Source organism: Budorcas taxicolor, chromosome 16 (assembly GCF_023091745.1).
Source record: "Budorcas taxicolor isolate Tak-1 chromosome 16, Takin1.1, whole genome shotgun sequence".
In the NCBI taxonomy this organism is placed as follows: Eukaryota; Metazoa; Chordata; class Mammalia; order Artiodactyla; family Bovidae; genus Budorcas; species Budorcas taxicolor.
The window spans coordinates 39,394,859-39,417,826 of NC_068925.1; the positions used below are offsets into that span (position 1 = coordinate 39,394,859).

The 22,968-nt window shown below is 39.1% G+C and overlaps 1 protein-coding gene across 1 annotated transcript in view; it reads left to right on the top strand.

The window, feature by feature from the left end:
- Nucleotides 1–22,968, top strand: part of MROH9 (maestro heat like repeat family member 9) — a 166,354-nt gene that overhangs the window by 99,609 nt on the left and 43,777 nt on the right. The window contains exons 5-9 of the mRNA XM_052653549.1: nt 649–753; nt 6,518–6,653; nt 8,150–8,154; nt 9,980–10,102; nt 14,238–14,387. Of these exons, the coding sequence (XP_052509509.1) occupies nt 649–753; nt 6,518–6,653; nt 8,150–8,154; nt 9,980–10,102; nt 14,238–14,387 (519 nt within the window). The remainder of the gene's footprint in view (nt 1–648; nt 754–6,517; nt 6,654–8,149; nt 8,155–9,979; nt 10,103–14,237; nt 14,388–22,968) is intronic.

Sequence of the window (22,968 nt, forward strand, 5' to 3'; positions counted from 1 at the left end):
CCTGAGGATTTAGAACAAAGAGGCAGAAGCCACAGCAAGACAGACCAGATTTAGCAATGAATTAAAATTAACAAGAACTTTCTCACTGAGCTGACTCCAGGAATATATTCTATACCATGAGACAGAAAGTATCTGTATCGTGAATTTGCAGAGGAAATTATGGAATAAAATGACATTTCAGGATCAGATCACATTTTGATTTTTTTTTTAAACTGAAAATCAGATCCTATGATTTAACAGAGAGAATTAACATGCACTTTAAAATAAAAAGAGGAGAAATAGTTGATGATAATCCTGTTTTCCATGATAATCCATGATAATCATGGTAATCCTAATAACCCATGCTGAACTTTTCATGATGTCTGGCAAAGTGATTGTTAATAGTGGATATTAGTAAATACATGTTGGATAGAATTAAATAAAACAAAACCCAGGTGTAGCTACTATGGCAGATGAAGTACTATACTATTATAGACAGTGGTATACAAGCTCATTGTCATACTTTTTAAATACATATAGAATAGGTGTGAAATCATTGGGAGATCACGGGGAATCTTGGCTTCTTGAAGGTGATGATCTGAGCAGAAGAAAGGAACTTGTGGAAATATAAACACCACGGTTCCAGGGTGGTTCTTGTGTTTTCAACAGGAAATGGCTGTATGGATGAATGAAGATAATTCGTACATGCAGGAGGAAGCCATGGTGGTGATCAGCAGAGTGCTAAGCTTTGCAGCCAGGAAAGTCAAGGGATCTGTAAGTCACAGGGACTGCTCCTTTGCCACGGGCTCCTGAAGACCGCTTCTGCAGCATTGCTTTCCTTTGTTCTGCAGTGTTTGCTGACCGCCACCAGGTGGAAGCACACCAGCATTTTCCAGATGGTGGGAACTATAATAGCCTCATCCAGCTTACCTCAGTCTTGGAAACAAACCTTTACTAAGTTAACATTCTCTTTTAATAATGTCTTCTAAAGATAATCATTATTATTTTAGTCGCTCAGTCGTATCCGGCTCTTTGCAACCCCATGGATGATAGTCCACAGAATTCTCCAGGCAAGAATACTGGAGTGGGTTGCCATTTCCTTCTCCAGGAAGTCTTCCCGATCCAGGAATCGAACCTAGGTCTCCCCCGTTGCAGGCAGATTCTTTACCATCAGAGCCGTCTTTGAAGCACAGGAAGATTACAATTTTTAAAGATAATTAAGTCAGTGAAATTAATGGAGGTGAGGGGACAAATACATACAATGGGCAAAAAGATTAACAAATTAAAAGCTGAACTCCCCATAGGCAAGGTCTGTGTATATCTATATCTGACACAGTGTAAATAATACAGGAAGATTTTTTTCTGCCATTCTCTAATTATAACTACCCATTCTGTTCTCAGGTTCTGGCCATTCACTGGATAAAAACTATTGTCTTCATAAATTACCATATGCTGTGTCTTCCAGACTCTCAGAGGCCCTTGTCCTATCGAACAATTCTTTCATTTGTATTCTATCAGAAATATATTTTAAAATAGTATTCCTTTTACATGATTTGTGTGACCATCAGGATGAAGGAATGGCTCCACTCAAAGAATATTTACCCTTTCGATTAAACTGTTTTCAAACAGGTGAAGACATGTGAGCTAAACATGTCACCTTATCTCATCAACAGAGATTTTTCCTAGATTTGTTCCTTTGGCATATCAGCATTCAAAAGACAGGTGAAGGATTTCTAGTCGAAGCTAACATCTTGTCCACACGTCTTATCTCCACTCTGTCCACAAAATGATAGTAATAAAAGGTGTTAAATGTATAAAGCTACAGCAACAAAGAGAATTAGTAAAGGGATCCTAATGGGCTAGCGAGGTCAGCAAACTTCTGGATGACAGAATAGATAGAAGATGGTAACTGAATAAAGTCTGGCAGGAGAAGCTGAAAGACAGGGGCACGTGAACATCAGGATGGAGGATGGCTGAAAAGGGAGGTAGTTTGCCCTATGGACCCTGGAGAGTCTGAAGCTTTGGAAACCCAAGTAATGATGAAGGGTGGGAGGCAGAGGAAACTTGAAGATGTGCTAACTCACTGAAAAGACTCACCTCATACAGAAGGATCTACGTAGCATCCCATCCTCCTTTACACATACACTATTCCACAGGGAAATGAGTCCATTGGCAGATGAAATGTTGAGGACTTATTTCTCAAAACAATTACAAATTCTCTGAGAAAATCATCTTGGTTCTGTTGTTTAGACATACTTCAGCATGACCCAGTGTCCCCATTCAGCTACTCTAAAGCCAAGTTGACCAGTTGACAAGACTTGCTCACATACAAAATCCCACTAGTGGCATCACATTCTTAAATATGAGTAGACAACTGAGACTTGGCAGGCATTTGAGAAAACCCTCCAAATATAATAGCCCCGGGTAAATAAAGAGTACAAAATGATAATCAAAAATAAATAATTTGGGGTACAGATGAGTATTTAGTCTCAAAAGAAGTAAAGAGGAAATATTTATATACCAAAAGGAAACAACAGAAAGTGAATATGGCCTCTGTACTGATTCATCAAGCAGGAATAGGTAGGCAATGTCCCAAACTGATGTGAGAACCGAAGTGGACGTCCATTGTTTGGAGATGGATAAGAAGCAGCTAAATGACTTAGTAAGTGTTTACTTTTGGAAGTTAACACTTGAAACTCTCATAATTCTTATAAGGAATGGAGAGGCCAGCAGTATGCGAAAAAAAGGAATCCAGTAAGAAAGGGCCAGAAAACTAAGCAGGAGCACTTAGGGACAGAAACAGAGAAGCTACATTTCTCCAGACCTTAACTCTTTCCTACTTTCAGCACTTTATATAGATTTTCTTATTAAAAAAAAAAAAAAGAGTTAGACTGTATTAAAATCCCCGAAGTCTTGTGTTTGAGGAGGTGTGACTGAGGTTGGCAGACTTTTGAAAGGACCTGTGCAGGGCATAATCAGTGTGCCCCAAGGTTCAAACAACCTTACTCTTCTCTTGGCCCATACTAGGTCATGTCTCCCCTCTACCCCAAACATGCTATGCAGTCTAGACATGGCCACACTTACTCTGCTAGAGACACACATCTAGAAAGACCCGATCTGGCATCATTAGCAGCTTCCTTTACAAAGACACCTGCTCAGAGTTATACATACACAAGTTCATGAGAAGAGATAAACAGAGAGAATGTTCAAGGCAAAAAAAACTATACACAAAAAACTCTAGGGCCAATCCCCTGTAAATGCCCCCCCAGCTCCAATGAGATAAGCTGTAAGACATACTCACCTGGTTCTAGGTACTTTTGCTATAAGCATCTTTGCCACAGATATCTTTGCAGTGTAACTAATTGGCCATGAGGCAACTTTTTTTTTCATAAAAAATAAAATAATGAAAAATAAAAGGAGGACATTGAAAAGGTCATTATGAAACTTGAAAATTTAATAACAAATTTAAAAGACTTTCTTGAGAAATGCAATTTAAACACATTTAAAATGTGTGTAAATTCATGTCAATCCTGCCCCTGCAAAAAAATAGATTTTATTTTGTGGGTGGTACTTAAGCACCTGTCTTTGAAGGTTTTCGTTCATAGTATAAGTTTTTTGCTTGTTGATTCATCTCCTCATTCAGCATGGCAATTTTTCTCTTTTTTTGACAAAATTTCTTCCTTCATTGGTTTCTGAGTATTAGAATGCACATTTGTAACTGAACTTTATATTGTGTCATAAAAACCTCTTTCCTGTTTTTTGTTCTTGGCATCTTACCACGTCTGTTCATAGACATTCCAACATTCTATGGGAAATGCAGGTTCACCTCTGAGCCTTTGAGACTCTTAACCTCTTTTTCCTTCAATGTAACATGTTTCAAAATAAGAAACCAACTCTTGGGGCAAATCATTGTCATCTGTCAGCTCAATAAAGCCATCAATAAATGGGCTAACTGAAAGAAAGTCTGACTCATTTTAACCAGTTAAAACCAAAGTGTCAGACCGAACTGTCAACTAATTATTTTATCTTTCACAGCAAAATTGCCTTATCACCAATTAGTCATGTGTTGAAATGTTTGCAGCAGAAATGTATGTGGCAAAAACTTTTATGGTAGAGAAGCTTGTGGCAAAAATACTAGGCACAGACTCATACTCCTCCGTTATCCCCAGTAGAGAAAAAGAGCACCTTGCCCTTTTTTATTAAACCTATAACACAATTACAGTTCTGAAAATCTTAACATTCAGTGGAAAAAGAAACTTGGAATGCAAACCAAAAGAGCAGACTACCCAGTGGAAATAAAAGGTTTCTTCCTAGGGCCTGAACAGCGACCTCTACTGTCTGCTTGTAGATTCTCCTAAATTGTGTGCTGAAGCTTGTCCAACTCTTTGCCACCCCATGGACTGTAGCCCACCAGGCTCCTCTGTCCATGGAATTTCCCATGCAAGAATACTGCAGCGGGTTGCCATTTCCTACTGCAGGGGATCTTCCCAACCCAAGTATCGAAACTGCATCTCCTGCATTGATGGATTCTCTACCACTGAGCCACCTAAGGATGGGGGTAGCCTTACAAAGAAGTATAGGCAGAAAGAATCCAAGGAAGACATCCACAGAAGCAAGAGATTATCTTCCCTTCTACTTAGACCATCACTCCCAGCATTCTAACTTGGTTATATCCTTGGCACATGACCTAGGTCACCTCATGTTTTTTCAGGAATGACTCCATATAAGTGTGTGTGTGTGCTATGTGTGTGTGAATGTGTGTAAGACTGAGATAGATGTGAGTGAGTCAAGCAACAGAGAAGGTGTATGAGATAAGGGTATATGAGAGTAATACAAAGAAGGAGAAACAGGTCTTGAGATCTCCCTGCAAGGTTGGTTTGACTCTTTTACCACCAACCATTGCTCATTCATCAAAACATCTATCTAGGAAAAGTAATAATTCATCTTAGAGACAAGAAGATTCTGCAGGCCCACTAGTTGAGCAAACCTACATGTGGGCAGAGTCCTAATTGCTTAAAAAAATTGGTAATAATACTCACACCTTCAGAAAAGCAAAATGTCTCTTCCATCTCTTCTTCTACACATCTGCTTTCCTCTCTATTTACATGTGATCTGACCAAACAAATCAGTCAAGATGAAAACCTAAATATTTGAGAAGCCTATTTGAGAAGCCACAAGGAAGTTGTGTGTGTATGGGGTGGGGGGAAGGTGGGAGGAGAGATATATAAATGTTCTGATAGTAGCTTTTATACCAGAAGCAAATGTACTGAGTTTTTTAAAAAATTAATTTTCCTGGAAAGAATTAGAGCAATTGTAGGAAGAAAAGTCACACTTCTCCAGTGACTCAGAGAGTCATCTGAAGTGTTTCATACATGGAGAAGGAGCATGAAAGTTTTTGGACATTCACTCCCCAACCCAGTATCCTAAGAGTTTGCTACCTACAAATAGGTACCTACTCTATGGAATAGAAACTAACATTAGGTGGAATCTCTAGTATTTCCAAGCACTTTGCTAGGAACTTTCCTTTTTGTCATAAATGTTACCCCCTTAGTTCCCACAATAATGTTACATGGTAGCATTTGTTATATGCATTTCACAGATGAGAAAATTGAGACTCAGTAACAGAGCAAGGATTTTAATACATAGTTTGTGTATTCTGACACTCAACTGTAACCATAGTCAGATACAGTAAGCCCCCTACATATAAATCTTCAAGTTGTGATCATTCAAAGATGTGAATGCAAATATGCCAGCTGTTTCATTGTACTACTGTACTTTTCAAAATACTTTACTGTAAGATGTTAGATGTTTTATTTTTCTATGTATTTGTGTGAAAAGTATTGTAACCCTATTACAGTACAGTACTCTATAGCCGATTGTACCTAAGGTAAATTTTTTGGACTTATGAACAAATTGGACTTATGAACAAACTCTCAGAACAGAGTATGTTCATATGTGGGAGACTTACTGTGTGTTTGAGTCTGTGTGAGTGTGTGTGCGTATGTGTGTGAGTGTGTGTGCGTATATGTGCATGTGTGTGTGCATATCAGACACAAACATTTAACATTGACTATTGGATGTGAGAGTTGGACTGTGAAGAAGGCTGAGCGCTCAAGAATTGATGCTTTTGAACTGTGGTGTTGGAGAAGACTCTTGAGAGTCCCTTGGACTGCAAGGCGATCCAACCAGTCCATTCTGAAGGAGATCAGCCCCGGGATTTCTTTGGAAGGAATGATGCTAAAGCTGAAACTCCAGTACTTTGGCCACCTCATGCAAAGAGTTGACTCATTGGAAAAGACTTTGATGCTGGGAGGGATTGGGGGCAGGAGAAGAAGGGGTCGTCAGAGGATGAGATGGCTGGATGGCATCACTGACTCAATGGACGTGAGTCTGAGTAAACTCCAGGAGTTGGTGATGGACAGGGAGTCCTGGTGTGCTGCGATTCATGGGGTCACATAGAGTCAGACACGACTGAGCAACTGAACTGAACTGAGCTGATGCTTAGCAAATGTATTTTTCTACTTTGTTTGTTCACTAGGCAAGCGTTAATGCTCCATGTTTGGGTGTCCTGGCAGCAGAGTTATCTCTTTTGTGTTCTCATTCTGATCCCTCAATCACACAACAGGCATTTGTGGGAATGTATCACCTCCTCTGCATTGCAAAGTGTCAAAGCGGTAAGATTCATCTTTTCTAAGGGTTATGAAGAATCTGTTCCTAATTATTCTATTGTGGGTTCCAAGGAGGTTCTACGTCCGTAGATTTCTAAATCCTGCCCCAAGATCTATAGCTCCACTTATCAAAATGTATTTTTGAATCTTTTTTAGAATTATTTTTAAAATGTTATAGTTGGTTCTTCAATATGTATCCCTGGGTCAGGAATATCACCTGGAGAAGGAAATGGCAACCCACTCCAGTATTCTTGCCTGGAAAATCCCATGGATAGAGGAGCCTGGCAGGCTATAGTCCATGGGGTCGCAAAGAGTAAGACATGACTGAGTGACTTACACTTTCACTTTCATACTTAGATTAGTGTCAAGGTGTTACTGGCAGGGACAGAAATGCTGGGTGGAGGCAGGGAAGAAAGAGAAGAAAAATTACCAATCAGTTCAGTTCAGTTCAGTTCATTCGCTCAGTTGTGTCCGACTCTTTGCAACCCCATGAACCACAGCACGCAGGCCTCCCTGTCCATCACCAACTCCCGGAGTTCACCCAAACCCATGTCCATTGAGTTGGTGATGCCATCCAGCCACCTCATCCTCTGTCGTCCCCTTTTCCTCCTGCCTTCAATCTTTCCCAGCATCAGGGTCTTTTCCAATGAGTCAGTTCCTCACCTCAGGTGGCCAAAGTATTGGAACTTCAGCTTCAGCATCAGGCCTTCCAATGAATATTCTGGGTTGATTTCCGTTAGGATGGACTGGTTGGATCTCCTTGCAGTCCAAGGTCAGACTCTCAACAGTCTTCTCCAACACCACAGTTCAAAAGCATCAATTCTTCAGGACTCAGCTTTCTTTACAGTCCAACACTCACATCCATACATGACCACTGGAAAAACCATATGGGACTCTTAAAAAGAGGCATTCTTTTTGTCTCTAATGCAGCGTCAAATAGAATTCTTGCTTCAATGATGGGGGAAAAGATGTAAATAAATGCTGTTTCGGTCTACCTAACAAAGTGTGAGACCTTATGGTATCAAACTATTTCGAAGTACTTAAACAGAGAACAGATTTGCCCTCCCATAATAAACTGTTTAAAGACAACAGATAACAAAGCACAATGATTCCTGAGAGAAGAGAACAGATGAATAAATAAAGCAGAGTCTACAATTGATTGAGTTTACAACCTAGAGTAAGTTTCTAGGCTGCAGCCCAGAAATGAGCAATCCAAGGGTCCCAAGTTGAAAAGACAGAATTGGGAATCCAGAAGGATCAAGATATCTAGAGTTCACATGGCAGAGTACCAGAAAGGAGTGCTCCAGAGATCTGCAGAGAGTCCATTTAACTATTAGCTATGTAGGAAAACTACCTGCTGTTTGTGGGGTGAGGGGTAACACCCAAACTGGTTAAAGAGGTAAACGCACTGAATTCCAAAAGACTGGCAATGGTGCCCATGCCTATAAGTTAGAATTTGAAACTTCATAATTCACAAGTAATAAAGCAGATTACTCAAAGAGATTTGGTCTCATCAGGAGGAAAAAATTATCCCTGAATTACTTTAGTGCCATTCAGCCTGTCTGCGTTAGTTGCTCAGTTGTGTCTGACTCTTTGCAGTCCCACAGACTGTAAGCCAGGCTCCTCTGTCCATGAAATTCTCCAGGCAAGTATACCGGAGTGGGTAGCCATTCCCTTCTCCAGGGGATCTTCCTGACCCAAGAATCGAACCTGGGTCTCCTGCCTTACCGGCCAGAGATTCTTTACCATCTGAGCCACCATAGAGTGTCAGAGGGAACGTGAAATGATACAACTTTGGAAAATAATTTGGCAGTATTCTAAAAAGTCAAACACACATCTATCATATGATCCAGTCATTCCTCAGTCATTCCTAAAAGAAATGAAAGTAAATATCCACTCAAAGACTTGTAAATGAATGTTGACAAGATCTTGTTTTTTTAATAGCCCCAAACTGGAAACAATCAAATGTCCACCAAGACGCCGATGAATACACAGATGATGGTATATACGTACAGTGGGGTAGTATTCATCACAGAGAAATCAATAAACTATTGACAAATACAATAATGTGAATGAATTGCAAATAATTTTGCTGAATGAAAGATACCAAGCAACAGAAGAGCAGCACATACTAAATTGCTCCACTTATTTGAAATTAGAAAATACAAATGCAAGAATGCAGATCTGTGTGTATCTTTGAATCAGGAAGTGCTATAGTGTGTATCCAGTAGCAGGTTTGAGCAATTATGAAAGGACAGGAGGAAACTTCTGGAGGGAATAAATCTTTTTTTATTGCAGTAATACTTTTATGGGCATATGCATATATATAACCAGTCCATCCTAAAGGAGACCAGTCCTGGGTATTCATGGGAAGGACTGATGCTGAGGCTGAAACTCCAATACTTTGGCTACCTCATGCAAAGAGTTGACTCATTAGAAAAGACTGATGCTGGGAAGGATTGGAGGCAGGAGGAGAAGGGGACGACAGAGGATGAGATGGATGGATGGCATCACAGACTCAATGCACATGAGTGTGAGTGAACTCGGAGCTGGTGATGGACACGGAGGCCTGGCGTGTTGCGATTCATGGGGTCGCAGAGTTGGACATGACTGAGCGACTGAACTGAACTGAACTGAACATATATATATATATATATATATATATATATATATATATATATATATTTGTCATTTGTGAAAGTCGCTCAGTCATGTCCTTTCTGAAATACACTCAGACTCTTTGCAACCCCATGAACTGTAGTCCATGAAATTATCTAGGCCAGAATATCGGAGTGGGTAGCTTTTCCCTTTAAGAACTTACCAAATTATGCACTTTAAATATGTTGCACATTGACTATATCTCTATAAAGCTGTTAGCAAATAAAAATTCAGTTAAAATCTACCTTCTCTAGAACTAAAGACATCTGCACCTGAAGCTTATTTGAGAGCTTTTCTCTTTCTCTATACGACTCCCTCAGTTCTTTGCAAAATGCCTCCAAGTCTGCTCTTTTACCAATAGACTTTCCAACTTAGCAATAGCTCTTCCATTGCACTGAACTATGGATTTGATGGCCGAAATGTACTTGATACTTGGTCAACCTATTAAAATTATATATGTCCTCCACAGAGGCTTCTCTTAACACTTTATAAATTCTGGGCCAATGTAGTCATAATATCAGTATTTTATGTGACTAAACTTTCAGCAGAGAGTTAAACATTCAGAAAACTTTACATTCCCAGAATTGGGCAGGAAGAGGAAACTAGAAATAGTAATGTTATAGAAGGAACAAGTGATCAAATGAAAATCTTAAACTTTCTTCCTTGATACAGAGGGTACTGCAAAAAGTAAAAATAAAAAGTATTATAAGCCTGGAAATCATGGTATGCAGCCTTCTTCCTCTGGTACAGAATTTCTACCCAGGAATTTACAAAAAGACAAAAGTAAAATCGCTCAGGTAACTTAGCCCCCACTTTATCCTGTAGCTTTTGTTTCACGTGTAAATTACTTTTAGTGGCAACTTATTTCTTTTTTTAATATAAATTTATTTATTTTAATTGGAGGTTATTTACTTTACAATATTGTATTGGTTTTGCCATATATCAACATGAATCCACCACAGGTATACACGTGTTCCCCATCCTGAACGCCCCTCCCTCCTCCCTCCCCGTACCATCCCTCTGGGTCATCCCAGTGCACCAGCCCCAAGCATCCAGTATCGTGCATCGAACCTGGACTGGTGATTCATTTCATATATGATATTATACATGTTTCAATGCCATTCTCCCAAGTCATCCCACCCTCTCCCTCTCCCTCTGAGTCCAAAAGACTGTTCTATACATCTGTGTCTCTTTTGCTGTCTCGCATACAGGGTTATCATTTCCATCTTTCTAAATTCCATATATATGCATTAATATACTGTATTGGTGTTTTTCTTTCTGGCTTACTTCACTCTGTATAATTGGCTCCAGTTTCATCCACCTCATTAGCACTGATTCAAATGTATTATTTTTAATGGCTGAGTAATACTCCATTGTGTATATGTACACAGCTTTCTTATCCATTCATCTGCTGATGGACATCTAGGTTGCTACCATGTCCTGGCTATTATAAACAGTGCTGCAATGAACACCAGGGTACATGTGTCTCTCAAATCTGGTTTCCTCGGTATGTATACCCAGCAGTGGGATTGCTGGGTCATAAGGCAGTTCTATTTCCAGTTTTTTAAGGAATCTCCACACTGTTCTCCATAGTGGCTGTACTAGTTTGCATTCCCACCAACAGTGTAAGAGGGTTCCCCTTTCTCCACACCCTCTCCAGCATTTATTGCTTGTAGACTTTTGGATTGCAGCCATTCTGACTGGTATGAACTGGTACCTCATTGTGGTTTTGATTTCCATTTCTCTGATAATGAGTGATGTTGAGCATCTTTTCATGTGTTTGTTAGAGTGGCAACTTATTTCAACAAAATTTATATTAATAGATTTTTTTTCTCTTTTATTTAAATTAAATTCAGTAAAGCAAAGAGTAAATGATAGAGTATTTGGCTTCTTGATCTCCATCTGTTAATAAGAATAGTGCCTATTATTCCAGAACATAGCAATTTACATTATTTACTAGATAATTCTTATAGAAAGCAAAATGAGGTAAGTGTTTCCTAGTTGTTATGCTTCTTTTTGTTTGGCTAATAAGTTACTAAAGATGGAAAACTTCTGGTTTTCTAGAAAAATTAGTGAAGTCAGAAATTAAGAGGATTTACAATGCTATTATAATTTACTTAGCAAACATCAAAATAATTTGGTATATATTTTAAAAACCTATTAAATTTTAAAAATTTCTTAAGTTTAAGTGATAAACCTTAGCACTAAGTAAGTAATTTCTACAGTGACCCAACCTTAGGGAAAATCGTGAGACTCTACATGTCTATACAGTCCTTCATCTTCTTCAAAGTATATATGCTTATCACATGCTTGCGAGCTCATTTGGCACAGGTGCCTGAATCATACTGCCCAACTGATGCTCTTCTAGCTACACAGGAATCAACAGTCCAGCAAAACTGGCTGGAGAGACCCTTCAGGCTAGCTTATCTCTTGAATCGAAGGGTCTTAGATTTTCTCCTAAAACTACATACAGAAAGCAGTGCCTTGCCCTCCCACACTGAGGCAGATAGAATTGTGGGAGGCTGTGGAGATATGGAAGCAATACATCTCAAATAATAGAATAAAAAAGACCACATAGATATCCTTAAACATGCATCTGTATAATGATGCATCTTTCCAAACTCAAGTATTACTCATAATCCACCTCCCCTCAGAAGTCACAAGCCTGGTTAACTATAAAGTTTTCTATTTACATGAAGAAACTAAGCATCCATCTAGGTTTACTAGAAAGTCCTTCTACATTCCTCCATTCTTAACTCCAGAGCCCTAGAATTGAAATCCTGAGACCCATGATTAGCTAGTGAGCGTAGCACTAGCAGCCTCCTCAGGGTCTGTCTCTTTCAAGTGGTTTTTGAAGCTTACTATATCCACTTCCAGCTTAATGTCCTCTCATCTGACTTTAATGTCCATAAGAGTTAGAAATCCTGGATTTGGGGAGGGTGCCCTGGGTCCTTGTGTTCATGACCTCTATTACTCAGTTCCCAGCTGTGAGATCAAAGCAGGCCTAGGACAGCACTGTGTGCAAGATCAGTAGCTAAAAAATCCGGAGGTAGGGACTTTCAGAGGTAGATTGGGACAGGTGGGTGAGAGAATCTAAGGTTGTAGTAAGGAAACCAACAGGACCATTTACAACAACAAAGTCCAGAGGATGCAAATAGGAGGATACACATCAAGGTTTTTAGCCACGAGAGCTAGATCACGTTTTATAAGGAAGTCTATCATTTGATGTACTCTACTGTCATATCTATATCTTTGTTACTGAGTCCAAGTTCATACTACTCACCACACAATAGGCCAATAGATCAACAGACAAGGTGTTGGGATAAGAGATAGCAACATATTTGGAAAACCGGAAAACCCAAGAAGATGATGGACTAGTACCCCAAGGAACCATCTTACTGGACTTAGAATTTAAGCTTTTTTTATATTAAAAACAGAGGAAGTGTGGCTGGTTGTTGGAAACTTATTGGTACTGGAATCCTTTGTTCCTGCAGCTGTCCAGGTTGGTCTGGTCACAATGCTCCTATAAACCTTCAGAAAGACAACTGTTATTTTCTTTTCTTTAACATTTGACCTCTATATGAATGGAAATGTGTTATACTTTAAAGGTTAAGCCTGGGAGAAAGAACATTGTTGAGAAAGGGCTAGTATGTATATTTCAGGCTATAGGTAACACTCTTTTACTATTTGAGATAAAAGTGCAAAGCCAGCATTTCTAATCACAGCTTATGGAACACAAAGGCTAGAGTTGAAGGAATAGATCCAGTATGGAGTCAGGTTTATTTTTCTCCATTCTACCTTCACATGACAGAAACTTCTAATACTATCTCTAAGTTTCACTAGGAATTGCTCCTTCCACAACTGTTAATAGACACTAAGCTATTTTGTTGAATAAACAAATATCCCCAAAGAATATCCCCTCTTCAGTGATTTTTTTTAACTCAGCATCTTGTATAATCAAATCTGACTTTCTCAAAGTATAGCCAACTATGATATTCTGTTCACCTCACTAAGCCTTAGTGACCATCCTTTATCTTTCTTTCATAGCTTTCCAAAAATACTATACCTCACCTGTCTGCTCAGTAGGAGGGAGCCTGGTGGTCATCAATTTTCAGTTAGACCTCAGTCCTTCCCTACTGACCAAAAAGTTTTATGCTCCATTCCCTTAACAGGGATGCTGAAAAGCTGTTATTGGCAATATTGAATACTTTCTGTATTTCAGAGAATGGCATACACACACACAAAAGAACTTTTGTATATATACATATACATTTAGAAAGGGAGAAAATGTCATTCATTCATCTTTCTTAACTGAGAGATCCATAGTACTGTGATTTTGTTCTCATTTTATGGTCCATGGATGTTCCTCTAACTTTAAAAAGAGATTGTCTGAATTGCAGTTGTGCCTCAATCATAAACATATATGCCCTTTTTTCTCTTCCCACTTCTTGATGCTTCTCTGAAAAAGAGAAAAATATACATCCTTCAATGGCCCTTCCTTTCTTATCCTATCCTTCCCCTCATCTTCTACAAATCATGCTTGTTTTGGATCTGAACAAGCTTATTTCCAAAGCTGAAGAACTTCACAATAGTTTTTAGTATTTGAATAGCTGAAATGGGGTTAAATCAATATTTTATAGTTGCCCTAAATTTTAATGCCATGGTTTCCCATTTCTCTCTGGCTTGCCCCAGAGCTGACTTATTCAGATGAAAATGTTTTAATTGCTTTAAAAATACTATGAAAAATAAATATGATTAAGTTTGAATGACAGTCATCTTAATACTAATACAGTGTAAAGTGTAATTTTTAATATGTTTGATGGAGGAAGAGGCTGACAACAACAAAGGTACCTAAGACCCACAAAAAATCATGTAGCTGTCTTTGTTGATATAAGTAAGATGTGAGATCATGATTCTTCTTTTTGGTTTCAGAGTGTAGGAAAAACCTTATTGCCACCCTTGCTGACTGACTTTGTGTGGAGTCTCCTCATGAAACTCTCTGTACCTGATCAATCAATTGCATCTGAGGCAGCAACCATACTGAAATTGACTCTGGAATGTAATGCCCATAAGGTCACCATGGTAAGACATTTCACAATGAGTGGAGGAGTGCAGAGTACATTCTCTAATGGGCTTTTTCTGCCTTTTTATATGCCTACTTCTTTTCATATATATTTCTTGCCATTGTTCATTATGTCACTTCAATCAAATGAAGCTTTTTGTGTGAAATAGTTCAAGCATGCAGAAAAGTTTCAAAACTAGTGTAATGAACATCCAACCACCAATCATATCAAATTGTAACATTTTGCTATACTTGCTTCAAATTTTAAAGAAATATATTAACAACAATAAAATAGTACAACTATAATTGAAATACCCTGTACCATTAAGGAAAGTTTTAAGAGCCCTCAGTTTGCTGTAGGGCTGGCCACATATTTGTGGGTCCCAGTGCAAACTAAAATGTAGGACTTCTTATTCAAAACATAGAAAAAAGTAGTATTAAATGTACAAACATATGAAGCTCCCCCTCCTCAATTTATCATGGTGTTATTTTCTAATTAAAAAAAACAACTAAAATTTTAAAATTTTAGCATGAATTCTGCAGTCCACCTTTATACTGTGCAATGCCAGTTATAGATGCAAATAAAGACCACACAACTTAACAAAATACTATAATTCCTATTTCACAGCTTATGCATGCATATCCAATTTATTCTTACCACAAGAGTTATAAACACTACACAAAACTAACAATTGTCTTTATTCAACTTCTTGTCATTCACATGTTCTTTAACACTCTCTATCACAATCTTACTCATGAATAAGGAAAGATCGAAAGGAAAACAATTTATGGATTGCCACATCTTTCTCTTTCCTCTGTGTTGTCATTTTCAGCCTAACTGATTGAAGCATCAATAAATGCTTATCTTATACCTGTTTTGATTTCCCACTGAACCCCTACACATTAATGTAGCCACTGGAATTCTATGGACTTAGGGCATTGTGAATGCTACCTCTGAAAGGGGCTACTGACTCACGTTCTTGGGCCTATCTGGTGGCTCAGCTGGTAAAGAATCCACCTGCAATACAGGAGACCTGGGTTCAATCCCTGGGTTGGGAAGATTCCCTGGAGAAGTGAACGGCTACCCACTCCAGTATCCTGGGTTGGAGAATTCATGAACTGTATAGTCCATGGGGTTGCAGAGTTGCATACAACTGAGAGACTTTCACTGACTCACATATTGTACTTATCTCCTCCATGTATACACAGGCTCCATTGTCCTTTGGGGCTTTATTAAAAAACACAAGCTAAAGGGAAAACTTATTAAAAATTCAATATAGTGACAGCAGAAGTTTAAACAAACTGATGGACCTTCAGCATATGGAACCTTATGCAGATACATAGGTCATATGCCCATTAAACCAGCTCTGATGGAGACATAAGGGCTGAACTCCCAGTTCCCGCTCTTGACATGGCAGTGTTACGTGATTATAGATAAGCTGAGTGCTTGCACACAAATTCAGAGAGCAAGAAAAAGGAAGTAATGCTTCTTACAAACTCCCATGCTAATATAGTCAGGAGCATTCCAAAAGGCAAGCAGAGCAAAAGGGAAAGCTTGAGGGCAACAGTCATTTCCTTAACAAAATAAAGTTCTCCTCTCATGCAGTGAGGAAAGGAATCTAGGTAAAGCCATATCAGGTTGTAGAGAGGAAGAGAAGCCAAATAGAAAACTAGATGCGTAAAACTAGCCTGTTCTACAAAAATCATTAACTAGGGAGAAAAAATGAACAAACTGGGGTTTAGCAACTTATTTCCCCAGCTCTCACAAACAATTGAACTGCTAAATAGAGTGGATTCTTGTCTTGAACAGGGTTAGGTTCTAAAGTCAGTTATAAGGAAAAATCGCATTAAAATTTTCCTGAAAATCTCCTAAATTTCAAATATAGTTTGTGGGCTTACAATTTCTAATCTAATCCAGCACACCCTTCCTTGAGGACTGAAGAAAATAGTCTTTTCTACAATTGAACATACAGTAACATAGCCGGCTTGTTTTAGGGGCATGCTGAATTTATAGTAGTAGGGGGAGGATGAGAAGAAAAAGCTCCAAACCTAATAGTTAAGAGATCTGTAGAGGAGAACAATGGTTTATGTCTTCCATCTCATGTTCACCTTGGTACGATGAATATTTTACAGTAAACACTTGTTTAGAGTAAAGGGTTGAATGTATGCTAAGTTGCTTCAGTCAATTCCAACTCCACGATCCTATGGACTGTAGCCTGCTGGGCTCCTCTGTCCATGGGATTCTCCAGGCAATTATACTGCAATGGGTTGCCATGCCCTCCTCCAGGGGATCTTCCCAATCCCAGAATCGAACCTGGGTTCCTGAGACTCCTGCATTGCAGGTGGATTCTTCACTGCTGAGCCACCAGGGAAGCCCCAGAGTAAAGGGTTATACACAGATAATTCAATTATACATAAGGAAACTGCAATGGAATGTAAATTTACATCAACCAACTTTTCAGCTTATAACCTCTGAGAAGTATTTTTGAAATAAGAAGCAAGGTACTCTGGGTAGATTAAGCTTGATGTTGAATATACAACCCTTGGTTTGAGAAGAATTTAGGTCCAGCTAAAACTCTCATTTAAAAGTGAAGAGGGGTTGGAGGCAAGATGGTGGAGTAGAAGGACCTGAGTTTGCCTCTTCTCACAAATGCACCAAAATCACAACTAACTGTTGAACCATCATTGGCAAAAAGGACTGGACCATACCAAAAAAGATATTCTACATCAAAGACACAAAGAAGAAACCACAATGAAGCAGTAGGAGGGGCACAATAGTCATATAATCAAATCCCATACCACTCAGGCGGGTAACCCACAAACCGGAAAATAATAATGTCACAGAAGTTCTCCCAGAAGTGAGGGCTCTGAGTCTCACGCCAGGCTCCCCAGCTTAGGAGACCAGCATTAGGAGAAGGAATCTTCAGAGTATTTGGCTTTGAAGATCAGTAAGGCTTGACTGCAGGAGGTCTGCAAGACTAACAGAAACAGAGACATCACTCTCGGAAGGCACACACAAGTTCTTGTGTGTAACAGGATCCTGGGCCAGAACTACCTGCTGGTCTGGGAGGGTTTCCTGAGAAGGCAAGGAGAAGCTTTGGCTCTCTCTGGGGTCATAAAAGCTGGTGGTAGACATACTGGGGAGTGTTCATCTACATGAGTAAAATATCTTATTTGGGTCTTTGGCACCAGACCTGGCCCCATGCAACAGCCTGTAGGCTTCAGTGCTGGGGCTCTTCAGGTCAAACAACAGAGTGGGAACACAGCCACACCCATCAGCAGACAGGCTGCCTAAAGACTTCCTGAGCCCGCAGCCACCAACAGATACACCCCTTGACATGTCCCTGTCTGCAAGAGAACTATGACCCATTTCTACCCACCAGAGGGCAGGCCCCTACTCCTCCCACCAGGAAGCCAGCACAAGCCTCTAATCCAGCCTCCCCCACCAGGGGGCAGACACTAGAGTAAGAAAATCGTAATTCCACAGCCTGCAGAACTGAGTGTGCAAACACAGGTCAGAAACTACCCTGGGGCCAGTTAGTTCCTGGCCAATGGGTAATAAGAGGAAAAGGTACTGCTGTGATACATAGGGCCACTTCTCCAAGGTCAAGAAACATAACTAACCTACTACATGCATAAAAATACAAATAGAAATTTAGAAAAAAGGCTGAGGAATAGATGGCAAAGAAATGTTCCAGACAAAGGAACAAGATAAAACTTCAGAAGGACAACTGAGTGAAATGAAGTGGTAAAAAGCAATCTATCCAAGAAAGGAGTTCAGAGTAATGAACACAAAGATGATTCAAGAACTTGGGAAAAGAATGGATTCACAGAACAAGAAGTTACAAGTTTTTTTTTATCAAGAATACAATCAGTTTAGTTCGGTTCAGTCACTCAGTTCTGTCCAACTCTTTGCAACCCCATGGACTGCAGCATGCCAGGCTTCCCTGTCCATCACCAACTCCCAGAGCATGTTCAAACACATGTCCATCAAGTTGGTAATGCCATCCAACCAACTCATCCTCTGTCATCCCCTTCTCCTCCTGCCTTCAATCTTGCCCAGCATCAGGATTTTTCTAATGAGTCAGTTCTCCACATCAGGTAGCCAAACTATTGGAGCTCCAGTTTCAGCATCAGTCCTTCCAATGAATATTCAGGACTGATTTCCTTTAGGATTGACTGGTTTGATCTCCTAGCAATCCAAGGGACTCTCAATAGTCTTCTCCAACAACACAGTTCAAAAGCATCAATTCTTCAGTGCTCAATTTCTTGAGCACTTTCAATCTCTTCAAAGCCCAATTTCTTTGGGCTTCTCTGGTGGCTCAAATAGTAAATAAACCATCTGCAATGTGGGAAACCTGATTTCAATCCCTGGGTTAGGAAGATCCCCTGGAAAAAGGAAAGGTTACCCACTGCAGTATTCTTGCCTGGATAATTCCATGGACAAAGGAGTCTGGTGGGCCACAGTCCATGGGGTTGCAAAGAGTTGGACACAACTGAGTGAATTTCACTTCACTTCATGTGCACATGTGTGTGTGTGTGTGTGTGTGTGTGTGTGTGTATACAACTTGGGTTTCAAGAATACAATAAGTGAAATGAAAAATACACTCAAAGGAATTAACGGTGGAATATGTGAGGGAGAAGAATGAATCAGTGAGTTGGAAGACAGAGTGTTGGAGGACAGGATATTGGAAATGACTGCTGCAGAACAGAATAAAGAAAATAGAATGAAAAGGAGTGAGAACAGTTTAAGAGACAACTGGGTCAAATACACAAACATTCACATTATAGATGTCCCAGAAGTAGAACAGGGAGAGAAAGAAGCTGAGAAAATATTTGAAGAGATAACAGCTGAAAATGTCCCTGACACAGGAAAGGAAACAATCACCTAAGTTCAAGAAGCACAGAGAATCCCACACAGGACTAACCCAAGCAAGAACACGCAGAGATACACTGTAATCAAACTGACAAAAATTAAAGACAGAGAAAACATTAAAAGCAACAAATAACATAACAAAGAAATTCCCAAATAGTTATCAATTGATTTGTTAGCAGAAACTGCAGACCAAGAGGGAGTGGCATAATATATTTAAAGTGATAAAACAGAAATGATCTCATTCTGATTTGACAGATAAATCAAAAGCTTTATATACTAGCAAAAGCTATGAGAATTCAGCATTACCAAACCAGCTTTACAATCAATGCTAAAGAAACTTCTCAAAGTGGAAAATAAGAGACTACAAGCAGAAACCAAAAAATTATGAAAGTGGTAGCTCACCAGTAAAGGGAAACAGTTACTGTAGGAAATTATCCACAGACAACAATGATATCAAAATCAGTAATCACGAGAGAAGAAGAGTACAAATGCAGGATATTAAAAATGCATTTGAAATTAAGAGATCAGGAATTTAAAATAACCATGCACATATATATACACTGCTATCCTAGTGGAGGTGACGAAATTCCAGTTGAGCTGTTTCAAATCCTGAAAGATTACGCTGTGAAAGTGCTGCCCTCAATATGTCAGCAAATTTGGAAAACTCAGCAGTGGCCACAAGACTGGAAAAGGTCCATTTTCATTCCAATCCCAAAGAAAGGAAATGCCAAAGAATGTGCAAACTACCACACAATTGCACTCATCTCACACGCTAGTAAAGTAATACTCAAAATTCTCCAAGCCAGGCTTCAGCAATGCATGAACCGTGAACTTCCAGATGTTCAAGCTGATTTTAGAAAAGGCAGAGGAACAAGAGATCAAATTGCCAACATCCCCTGGATCGTGCAAAAAGCAAGAGAGTTCCAGAAAAACATCTATTTCTGCTTTATTGACTATGCCAAAGCCTTTGACTGTGTGGATCATAATAAACTGTGGAAAATTCTGAAAGAGATGGGAATACAGAGCACCTGACCTGCCTCTTGAGAAACCTATATGCAGGTCAGGAAGCAACAGTTAGAACTGCACATGGAACAACAGACTGGTTCCAAATAGGAAAAGGAGTACGTCAAGGCTGTATATTGTCACCCTGCTTGTTTAACTTATATGCAGAGTACATCATGAGAAACACTTGGCTGGAGGAAGCATAAGCTGGAATCAAGATTGCCGGGAGAAATATCAGTAACCTCAGATATGCAGATGACACCACCCTTATGGCAGAAAGTGAAGAGGAGCTAAAAAGCCTCTTGATGAAAGTGAAAGAGGAGAGTGAAAAAGTTGGCTAAAAGCTGAACATTCAGAAAAGTAAGATCATGGCATCTGGTCCCATCACTTCATGGGAAATAGATGGGGAAACAGTGGAAACAGTGTCAGACTTTATTTTGGGGGGCTCCAAAATCACTGCAGATAGTGATAGCAGCCATGAAATTAAAAGACACTTACTCCTTGGAAGGAAAGTTATGACCAAACTAGAAAGCATATTAAAAAGCAGAGACATTACTTTGCTGACAAAGGTCCATCTAGTCAAGGCTATGGTTTTTACACTAGTCATGTATGGATGTGAGAGTTGGACTGTGAAGAAAGCTGAGCGCCAAAGAATTGATGCTTTTGAACTGTGGTGTTGGAGAAGACTCTTGAGAGTCCCTTGGACTGCAAGGAGATCCAACCAGTCCATCCTAAAGGAGATCAGTCCTGGGTGTTCTTTGGAAGGAATGATGCTAAAGCTGAAGCTCCAGTACTTTGGCCACCTCATGCGAAGAGTTGCCTCATTGGAAAAGACTCTGATGCTGGGAGGGATTAGGGGCAGGAGGAGAAGGGGACGACAGAGGATGAGATGGCTGGATGGCATCACCCACTCGATGGACGAGTTTGAGTGAACTCTGGGAGTTGGTGATGGACAGGGAGGCCTGGCGTGCTGCAATTCATGGGGTCGCAAAGAGTCGGACACGACTGAGCGACTGAACTGAACTGATCTCAAATGTCATGGTACCGCAAATCAAAAATTTGTAATGGTTATACACACAAAAAAGGTATCCACACACAACACTAAAGATAGTCATCAAACCACAAAAGAAGAAAGGGAGGAAAATATCTACCAAAAACAATCCAAAACTATTAACAAAACGGCAGTAAGAACCCACATATTGATAATTACCTTAAATATAAATGGAATAAATGCTCCAACCAAAGACATAGATTGGCTGAATGGATACAAAAGTAGGACCCTATATATGCAGCCTATAAAAGATCTACTTAAGATCTACAGACATATACAGACAAAAGTGAGGTGATAGAAAAAGATATTCCATGCAAATAGAAATCAAAAGAGAGCTGAAGTAGTAATACTTATCAGACAAAATAGACTTTAATATGAAACCTGTTATCTGAGACAAAAAAGGACACTACATAATGATTAAGGGATCAATCCAAGGAATAGAAATAACAATTGTAAATTTCTATGTCCCTCTATCATAAGAGCACCTCAATACATCAGACAAACATTATTTAACACAAAAGAAGAAAATAAGAGTAACACAATCATAGTGGGGAAATTTAACATCCCACTTAAATCAATGGACAGATCATCTATCCAAAAAATCAATAAGGAAATACAGGTGACACATTAGACAAATAGACTGAATTGATATTTAGATGGAGCATTCCATCTGAAAGCAGCAGAACACACATTCTTTTCAAGAGCACATAGGACAGTCTCCAGGATAGATCTGGGCCACAAAGCAAGCCTCATTAAATTTATAAAATTGAATCATATCAAACATCTTTTCTAATTGTAACACTATGTGATTAGAAATCAACTATAAGGGAAAAACTAAAAAGCACAAACAAACACATGGAAGCTAAACAATATGTAACTAAACAACCAATGGATCACTAAGGAAGTCAAAGAGAAAATGAATACCTAGAAACAAATGAAAATTAAAACAATGATCTAAAACCTATGGGATGCAGCAAAAGCAGTTCTAAGAGCTAAGTTTAAAGTGATATGCTTATCAAAAAACAAGAACAATCTCAGAAAAACAGCCTGACTTACACCTAAAGCAACTAGAGAAAGAACAACAACAAAAAAATTCAGAGTTAGTAGGAGAAAAGAAATCATAAAGATCAGAGCAGAAATAAATGAAATATAGACCAAGGAAAGAAAAGATCAATAAAAATAAAAGATGGTTCTTTGAAAATATTTTAAAAACTGATAAAGCTTTAGCCAGACTCATAAAGAAAAAAAAGGGGGGGGGGGGGAGAGGATCCAAATCAATAAAACTAGAAATGAAAATGGAAAATTTACAATGGACACAACAGAAGTACAAAGGATCATACTACTACTAGAAACAACCATACATCCAAAAATGGACAATATGGAAGAAATGGACAAACTCTCAGAAAGGTACAATCCCTCAAGACTGAACCAGGAAGAAATAGAAAATATGAACAGACTAATAGCAAGTTCTGAAATTTAAACTGTGATTTTAAAACTTTCAACAAGCAAAAGTTCCAGAATGGGTAGCTTCACTGGCAAGTTCTACCACATATTTAGAGAAAACAACTATATTATACTAAACATCTATACTACTAACATCTATACTAAATATCTATACTACTAAAACTGTTCCCAAAAAGTTTCAGAGGAAGGAATACTTTAGAACTAATTC